Here is a 9,283-nt window from a genome sequence, read left to right on the forward strand (position 1 = left end):
GCAGTGCCCTGGAGCTCGTACCTTGCACGGGGGTCTGATAGACCAGGCAGTGCCTTCCCTCGGTGCTGCTGCCGTTGGGAGTGCCGCTGCAGCGCAGCCTGTCCATGCCATTGTGCAGTGAGAAGTGCCCCGTGGGGTAACCACAGTAACATTCCTGCCCTCGGATCACTGCCAAGGGAAACTCCTACAGCAGAGAGAAAATGGATCAGTGTGGAAATGCTATGGCATCAACAGCCTGCAGGGAATGCTGCTGCCATGCAAAGAAAATAATTCTTCACAAGGCCACTGTCAAGATCAAAGCATCGTTTTATATGTCATTCCAAAGCGTGTGCTACTTTACTGTTACTGTCTTGCAATTTCCTAAAAAATAGGTTTCRGACACAAACCTCTAACTTAAAATTCACAATATTCTTTTCCATAATTCATAAAGTCAGTCTATAGTATTCCTGCAACATCTACTGTGTAATTCCATCTGTAAAAGATCGGTGTAGGAAAAGCTCTAACTTGCCCCCAAAAATTAGCATTTTGAATTGGAACAACTTTTAAACTTCCATTTATATTCCCCCAAACTGAGGAGTCAACTGCCACACATTTGCCTTAGTCAGTTAATTTGACCAGTTTGTGTAGAGAAAACTTGCCCTTAAGAGACCTAAAGGAAAGAAGGAAATTTGGCCCCTCTGACTGCTCCAATTGTGTTTAAAAATAGAACAAAGTCAAGCCATGAGCATTTACATCACAGTTTGCAAAAAAATGAATGGGCAGAGAGAGGTTGGTGGAGGGTTAGAGCTATTGTGTGTAGTTTTGAAAAAGCTATTTAGAACTGCTGCACCAAGTGATTTTTGGCACATTATTCAGGTGGCTGCAGGGGTGGCTGTGCAGGGGAGGGGCTGTGAGGGGATGGSTGGTGCCTGAGCCATCCCTGTGCCYGCTCCGGGGCAGRCAAAGGGCAGAGGTGGCTCTGCCAGGCTGCTGAGGCAGGGTGAGCTCAGCTGGGCTCTGCCAGGGCACAGACGTGTCCTGTTTGGTGTTACCTTGCTTCTCCAGAGGAAGCCTCCTACAGTGTGCAGCCATAAGGAAGTTACAGGTAGTGGTGTTTGCAAGGAAGGAATTCCTAAGGAAAATTTTTGTCTGAAAGAAGTGTCTTTTAATGGATTTSATGCAGAGTGATTCAGGTTTTGGTGTACCAGTCTTACCCAGGAAGGGTAACAGGCTGCAAAGCTGTGTGGTGGTGGGGCAGTGAAGCCCAGCTGCTGGGCTAATGGAGGTAAGAATTGAAACAAGTTTGAGGGAAATGTGCTAATTATTTGCCAAAGAAATTAGCAGTTGCTTATTGGCCCTAAAATTCARGTTTTCTCTTGTTTACTGGAAAGATTTGAGTTTCCCCAGAGTCCCCTGTGGGCTCTCTCGGTGGCGCGGGGCTGTGTGGGTGGGCAGAAGGCTGAAGGAAGTTCAGGGAGTATTTAAGTGCAGAACATTCAGGTTCATCTATTCCATATCAACACTTTTTGCCTTTTAGAAGTCTTTTGGAGTCTAGGAGCATGTGACAGGACTGCTGAGCAGCTTATCTCTTGCTCCTTCCCATACGTTCATCCTSTGATAAGGAGCTGAATGCAACACGTGTGCCATGTGTGCCCAACAGCCAACATTTGCTTAGTGAATGAGATATGACATTGTCAAAAGCTATTTACAGATTTGATCCAAGGGCAAAACAGTTCTGGGTTCATCTGCAAACAGAAGTTTTCCCTTTACAATGAAACAGTGTTTCCCACTTTGAGAAATTAGTACGTGTTCCTGCCCTCAAGCACAGCCTGGAATAAAAATGCTCCTGGTGCCTCATGCCAAGTGGCCCCTGAAAGGGATGGACTTTTCTGGAAGGCTGGAGGTTCTGTGAGGCCACCTAAGCAACCACTCCTCCATAGTGGGAGCTGTGAAWAAGCTTTTCCTTGGATTGAGCTGGAAAGCAAGCACTGACAACCTCAGGTGTGCATCCTCAGAGCTGTAACTCAGGGAGAGGTTATTTCAATGGGACTACACAAGGGTTTGTGAGATAAAATCTCAACAAGTAGCTTAAAGGTAAGTAAAACATTCCCTAATAGCAACACAGCTGATGTGGTGATTCAATCACTGATTGTTTGGTAGTAAATTGCATCCAAATTAAGAATTATGAGTAGATTAAAAATACACTTATCTGGTTTTACTCTGATTAGTCTGATAAATTAGTTCCTTTTTCAACTTCCTATACTGATGCAGTTACAGTCTTTCTCTAAATCTATCAGAAAGAAAAACAGAAAGGGGCTAATTGYGGAAGGCTATTTCTCTCCCAAGTAGAACTGACGAGTTTGGTYTATTTAAAAATTGGCATTTTCATTTTGCACCAAACCTGGAAGTCATTCTTTAGGTTCTAATTGAACTGGATATACTAAAAGCAAAGTATAAATGCCATCAMGTCAATCCTGTCCTCGCATAAAAATTTCGGCCTGTTTTTCCTGTGATCTGTTGGGCCATGAGACAATTCTTCAGGGCAGTGCTACACCCAGAAYGACCTGACTGGAAATGTTTCCCTCTTGCTGCTGTAGTAAAGTCAGCAAGGCTGTGATTATCTGTGCTGTGAGGGAACGATACTTCTGAGAACCCATTTAYTTTGAAAAATCATCTCCCCAAATCAGAATGGCATGATTGTGCTGAAAAACACTAACCTCATGTTGAGCCCATCTGAAAACAACTTCTCCAGGTATTTCATAGCATTCTTCCAGACAGAAGCAATAATTAATTGCACTTTATCAGTAAAAATTATGCTACAGGTAGTAAACTGGCAAGGGTCAAGATTTTTTATCCCACCATTGAATAGCAGATAATTAGAAAGCTTGGAAAGAAATTATCACTAATTCCTTARGATTTTTATGCATAGAGGATGTGAGAGCATATTGGGATGCATTTGTAAGGTGCTGTACACAGAGTGTATGGGTGATTCACTGCAATTCACTGCACAATTCCATTACACATTTTTAAAACTGGTGGAGATATGTTGACTGGGAAAAGCTTTCCCACTCTACCTGGTAATTAAGAAGATTTGTTTTTCAKGCCTTAATAGTTTTAATCAATTTTGTGATACTGCAAAAAGTAATTGAACGTTGAGTTTAGTGTATGAGACTGAATGTGGCTGCAGGCAAAATCTGACCACACAGTGAACCCTSTGTAAAAAACAATCAGCCTGATCAGGGTGGGGAGGAAGGGAAGGGAACCAACAGCCACTAAAACAGAGGGTGCCCTGCCCACGCCCTGTGCATGGCTCCCTGGGCACAGCCATCTCCCAGGGGCATTTTTCAGATGCTGCCAGCCCACATCCACMCTCCGGCAGCATGTCACCTCCCCCKGGTCAGACAYGGCTCAGGGCTTGATTGGAATGTGACATGGAAACGGGATTGATTTCTCCTGGTCGATACTCATCACTTAGAGCAGCTTTGCTGTGGATCATGTCCAGTGGCMCCACTCTGATGATTTTCCCTCCCGCCATCCCCACTCCAGCAGCTGGACCAGATGCATCACTGGCTATTTACTCTGATGAGTTTTGTCCTTTAGAAACTCATTTACAAATTCAAAGCTCTAAGGCATTAATCTCTGCCCTTCCCTTATTCGATTAGAATTTAAAATAACAAAAAAGAAGAAAGGATGTGAAATGAGAACTGTTCTTACTTTCTTGGAGCAAAATTCAGAGCACATCTCCACCGTCAAATTGGGCTGTATCAAAGAGGCTGGAAAGGTGTCTGTTAAATTTTCTGGAGCTCTAAAACATCCTCGATAGATAACATTCCTCCCTGCAGGGATATGAAATAGGTTTCTCTTAAGAAAATGATGTCCATAGTATCCTGCCTCTTTGACAAAGAACAATATTAGGTTCAGAAGCCAAAAATAATAAAATACATTTTAGATTATAAAAGCTGCAAAAATAAGAGAAACTATGATATACACTAGAAAAATGCATTGTAAATCCTGTGGTATTGAAAGGAGCACATGCCTTTAGCKTTGTACAAACCAGAGAAAGCAGAGTGCAGCAGAGTTTGGGTTATATTCCACCAGTGGAGGGCATTGCTATTGTTTGCAGGTCCCAGTTTCCTCTGAAGACCTGCATTCCCCTCAAAGAGTTAAAATCCCTGATTAAAATCTACACTGCTTCTGCACCAGAAAAGGAAAGGAATGTAAATGAATCCTAAAACCCCCTCACCAGACTCACCTTCCTCTTCAGCTGCCCCTCTGCTCCTGTGCCTTTTCAGGCCGAGGGATTTTGCTGCAGCATTTCAGACCCTAAACCAGGCTTTTGTCAACTGCCCAGAGRGATCAGCTTCCCTCGTGTGTTCAGCACCAGCTCTGATTTCACCTGCTTCTGGAGAACACTACACAGCTTGGCAGTATTGCACTTGCTCCCTTGAACAGAATTGCCAGAACTGATGTGAGGAGTTGACTGACAGGAGAGATGTAGTGCAGTTATGAAGAAAGAAAAATGGTTCTGTATAATTTCCTGGCAGAAAATCCCAAACTCTTTAGCAAGGGCCAAGAGCAAGCTAAGGARAAGCTGCTTAAATATTGTTCTAGTAACTATTCAAACCAGTTAATAGAAGCAGAGTGGGATCTCTGGGATCACTTGGGTGWTGTAAAAATAAAGTAACTGCACCCAAGCTGAAGGGAACAGAAGTTTCCCTTGACTAGGTCTCTTTGAGCCTGGCAATAAAGAATAAAAGAAAAGGAGTGTTTGGGCTTCTCAGAACATTCTTGAAAGGCTTTCTACTAAATCTTACACTGATACTGAGTTCCTGAAACAAAATRTTTACAGACATGTTTAGAGTTTTCTCAGTGGTCAGGGAGAAAGCTTGACCTGCCTACACCGGCATCAGAAGGGAGCACGATCATGGAGACCCCTGGATGACTCTGGGAGCTGGGGAAGCTTTGGGGAAGGACACCCCGAGGTGAGCAGGGCTCTGTGCCACAGCCACCCCGGGTGCCGTGGGATCAGACTCTGAGCTTCGTTAACCTGAGAGGAGCACACGGGTTGGGCTGTCCGGGGAACCACAGCAGGAACAGGGAGCAGAGGGATGGAGAGGGGCAGCAGCAGGCCCTGTCTGGGAAGGTTTGAATGGAGATGTCACTGAATCTGCTCTGTGTAAGAAGACTCACACAAGGCCTGTGCTCTGTATTGCCCAGAGGAAATCATGGGGCCTTTACGCTCTCAGAGTTACTTTCTGACATACTTGTTCATTGTGATTGCTACTTCTGCTGGCCCCTCAGCTGCCTTGTGTCAGGGGGATTCTTCAAACAGGCAACTATCAGGTATTACTAAGGGCAAAATAATTACAACTCTTGCTTCAGGCTAGACTAATTTGAGGAGCAATTCATTAATACTTTAAAAAATGGCTTTTCCTGTGAAATTTGTATATATACTTTATGCTAGAGATTTAAACAGTGATGCGTGTCCTGGGAAACCTGCCAGCCTGCCTGTCAGCCTGACAGTGGCAMTTTAGGTCTATGTACCTTTGATGTATAATTGATATGTAGCTGGGTGGATTATTGTACAAACCTTGACTTGTCTTTAAGAAAAAATGAAATACCATTAATACTGGCACAACCAAAGGTCTTGGTGCTTCTTCTCAGCAAATAACATCCTTAAGGTCTTTTGAGCTTGCCAATTGCAAAGACCGATCAGCTATTTAGATCTGTTATGTACTTGGTGTTTGCCTACAGGTTTATCAATTGCATCCCCCATGGCAGCTAATTGAATGATGAGTAGAGTGTGTTGCCATCTACAGATGAAACAAATCCCAATTGCCTCTGGAACCAAAATCCTTGGAAAAGCAAAACTGGTCTCATTTCTCTCAGACAGGAGATTGGTGTGGTTCTCTCTCTGGCTTCTACTTATTCCCTGCAGTCCCAAATCACTCATTTTGTTTAGGGTCATCTGAGCATAGGGTGGCCTTGATCTGAGTGATTTTCTAACCTCCTATTATAGGGCACTCCTTCCAGATTACTTCTTAAACACGTGGGTTTGTCCCTCTGCAGTGGATAGCAAAGGGAGATTTTTTTCAGCTGAGATTCTGCTGCTGTTGCAGTCACTGCACAGTGTTGTGTTTCCTCCCCAGTGACACCAGCCTCCTGTGTGGGGAGCCTGAGGCAGCGTGCCAGGCACAGCTCTGCTCCGAGCGCTGCTATTTTGGGGAGGGAGCTGGGACCAGACCAGCAGCAAATGGACATTGTGCCCTGCAGGGACCTTTGTCCTTTTCTGCTTCAAATTCTGGTGACAAACGGAGCGAGACGAGAGCAGGGACAGAGCTGTGCTCAGCCTGGCCTGGACATCTCTCCCTGGCGGGGTGAATGGCCTCCCTTCCCCTGGCCTCCCCTGGCCTCCCCTCCCCTCACACTCCCCTCACACACTCCCCTCACACTCTCCCCTCACACTCCCCTCACACACTCCCCTCACACTCCCCTCACACACTCCCCTCACACTCTCCCCTCACACTCCCCTCACACTCTCCCCTCACACTCCCCTCACTCTCTCCTCACACTCCCCTCACACTCTCCCTTACGTGTCCTGCCTCCCGGCGGTTCCTCGGCTCTGTACACCGACAGGCGGTTCACCCCTCCGCACACGGAGCCCTTCTGGCCGCGGCACTCGCTGTTGCACTCCTCGGGCCTGGCGGCGGCAGAAGGCAGCGAGTTCCCGCAGTAGCACTCTGCTCCGTACGCCAGCCCCGCGTAGCTGTAGGCCCTGCCAACACAAAAGCCACCCGCTGTCACAGAGTGTCCATCTGCCACCCAGTTTGTACCTAAGGAGGGCAGGAACTGTCCCCATGTCCCTGCATGTGGCATGTGCTGCTGCTGCCTTCTCTAGAGCTGAGTCCATCCTGAGGACGGTGCGGCCTCCTCAGCAGGGGCAGCCACCTCGGCAAGATCTGGGCTAGACACCAATATCTATCTATCACAGATATCTAACAAAGACTATTTAACCAAACAGTAATTTTTGTCCAGGACCACAGAAAATAAATTGTAAATAGCCATGCTGCCATAGAGAATAGGCAGCAGTGAAACAGTCAGCTTCAAGCAGGGTAGCAGAGCTATGCTGTGCCTGAAGGGATGAGATAATCACTATTTTCACAGATGCTGTATGTTTAACATAGGATTGCTTTTCCCGTTTCAAAATCACTTCCACTTATTGTCACAAAAAACCTGCAGTGAAGAAGTACCACTCACCTCTCAGCACAAGCTTCCTGACAGTGAGCTACTGTCATTTTTCTTAAGTCATAAAAGACAGCTCCCTTCAGTGTCCTGTCGCGTGTGTCGTCAGTGAAGCAGCCCATGTAGGAGCCTGTGTGCAGGCAAGAGCAGGGTTAGACAAAGCACAGGGAGGGAAGGGGAGTTCACATCCCGGCTGATCCAGGGTGTCACGCTGCAGCAGAGCTGTGTTTGGCCATGTCCCAGCCTGTCTGGGGTCCCACACTCTGCACACCCCTCTCCATGGCTGCTGCACCTTGGTAAGGATGCTGAAGCGGTCAGTGAGACTGTCCCAGGAAAATGGGCACAAAGGAAATGACACTTTGCCTTTCCCCGGTCCCTTTCAGCAGATCTGCCTTTACAAACCCAGAGKCTGAGACCCACCCGGGAGCCACGGCTCCTGCAGCAACTGCTGCCTGCTGCACTCCCTGCTTTGGGTGACAAAACACAGCACTTCCCTAAAGTAAAGGACAATGTAGCCTTTTAAATGGTAAAAACTTCCAGAAATCTTRTTGGATTTCTCCCAAGTGTTCTTTAAAATCTCTAGCTGATAATGAGATGGTGCAAGAGAAATATTAAGAAAATCAGTTTTCTTTGGGTAGAGAGAGTTATATAAAGGCTGTAATGGAAAGATAAATTCAGTCTTAACTAGGCAGCACAATGTAGCTATCGCATTGAGCTATCTCCACTCTGTACAAAGGAATCTCTTCAAATATGTCTTGCTTTACTTAGCATAGGAAAGATAAATGTTTCTCTTTGACTGCATTCAGTGCTCAGCCTAATTTTTGTTGTCATGAACAAAATATATAAAAAAMCAGCCCATTTTTTAATATACGATTGGAAGGATGATGTGGAGTCCCACTATTATACAGCAATTGTGTGTCTATAAGCACATTTTATCATTAAAATATGAAGGAAAAAAGGAAATTTGATTTTAGAAATAGCAACATTGAGATGRTAACACAGGGAAATTAAATAATGTAAGCTGTGAATGGGAGAAGAATATATGGTGAAAAATGAAACTAAAAAGCAATACATTAAATAATCCACAAGAAAAAAGGAAGTTTGAGTTGCTCCATCAGGGATTTTGGAGCCAGGAATAATGAATCACCCATTTAAATATTACAAACACAACAGTAGATTCAAAGACCTGCACACAGTAATTTGACAACATGCAATTAGAAAATCCACAAGCTGTGAATACACACTCCCAGTRCACCATTAATGAGGTGGGAGTCACGCACCTGCAACAAAGATGCTCCACATTTTACTGGAGACTTTTGATTTGAGTACTTTGATTCAAACCAATAGCAGCAGRAAACTGAGGATGTGTGGCCAAGGAGCCCAGTGGGGTCCTGGGCAGCCCCRCCACTGTCTGCCCTGCTCCTCGTGTCCCTCCTGAGCTGGCAGCAGCCTGGCAGCAACTTCTCATTCACATCCTGCTGTGAATGAGTCATGGAGAGATTCCACAGCTCAGAGTAGCATGTCGTGTCATGTCAGCAGTGCAGTCCCTGTCACCTCTGCATCCTGYTCAATGGCAGAACAGGCCAGGGCAAACTGTAAAACTCCATCCTCTGGGAGCAATTGGAATAGAAAACTCTCATTTGGTGCACTAACAGKGTTTGCCAGTGTCCCTGTCAGGAAAAGTGTGATCCCTACCCCGAGCCATTTGCAATGTCAGCAGGTGAAACTGCCTGACCTGGAGAAAAAAAAGGACATGCATTTTCTCACCCAAGGCCACGTGCTCCTGGATGGGGACAGAGCACGGCAAAATGAGCTGAGAGGTTCACAAGAGGCTCTGGCAGATGCCACTGTTTTTGTTTTGGGTTAAAGGTCTGCCTGGGAAGCTGTCAAAGGGCTGGCTAGCAGCCCCGGGGCAAGCAGGGGCAGAGCTGTGCTGCCTCAAAGCCATGGCCTTATTAGCATGAGTCCTACAAGGAGTGCACGAGCCCAGCCTATGTCATGCCATACTAGCATCACACCTATGAGGAGTGCACAAGCCCAGCCTATGTCATGCCTTACTAGC

General features: G+C 46.0%; 1 protein-coding gene across 1 annotated transcript in view; it reads right to left on the reverse strand.

The window, feature by feature from the left end:
• The window catches only part of WSCD1 (WSC domain containing 1), an 18,352-nt gene that overhangs the window by 5,769 nt on the left and 3,300 nt on the right, over window positions 1-9,283 (reverse strand). The window contains exons 2-5 of the mRNA XM_057387542.1: window positions 7,237-7,351; window positions 6,573-6,754; window positions 3,694-3,815; window positions 22-184 (exon numbers count right to left, since the gene is read on the reverse strand). Of these exons, the coding sequence (XP_057243525.1) occupies window positions 22-184; window positions 3,694-3,815; window positions 6,573-6,754; window positions 7,237-7,351 (582 nt within the window). The remainder of the gene's footprint in view (window positions 1-21; window positions 185-3,693; window positions 3,816-6,572; window positions 6,755-7,236; window positions 7,352-9,283) is intronic.

The sequence above is a fragment of the Malurus melanocephalus genome, unplaced genomic scaffold, assembly GCF_030028575.1.
Source record: "Malurus melanocephalus ecotype Western Australia unplaced genomic scaffold, MMel_1.1 scaffold_1248, whole genome shotgun sequence".
Classification (NCBI taxonomy): Eukaryota; Metazoa; Chordata; class Aves; order Passeriformes; family Maluridae; genus Malurus; species Malurus melanocephalus.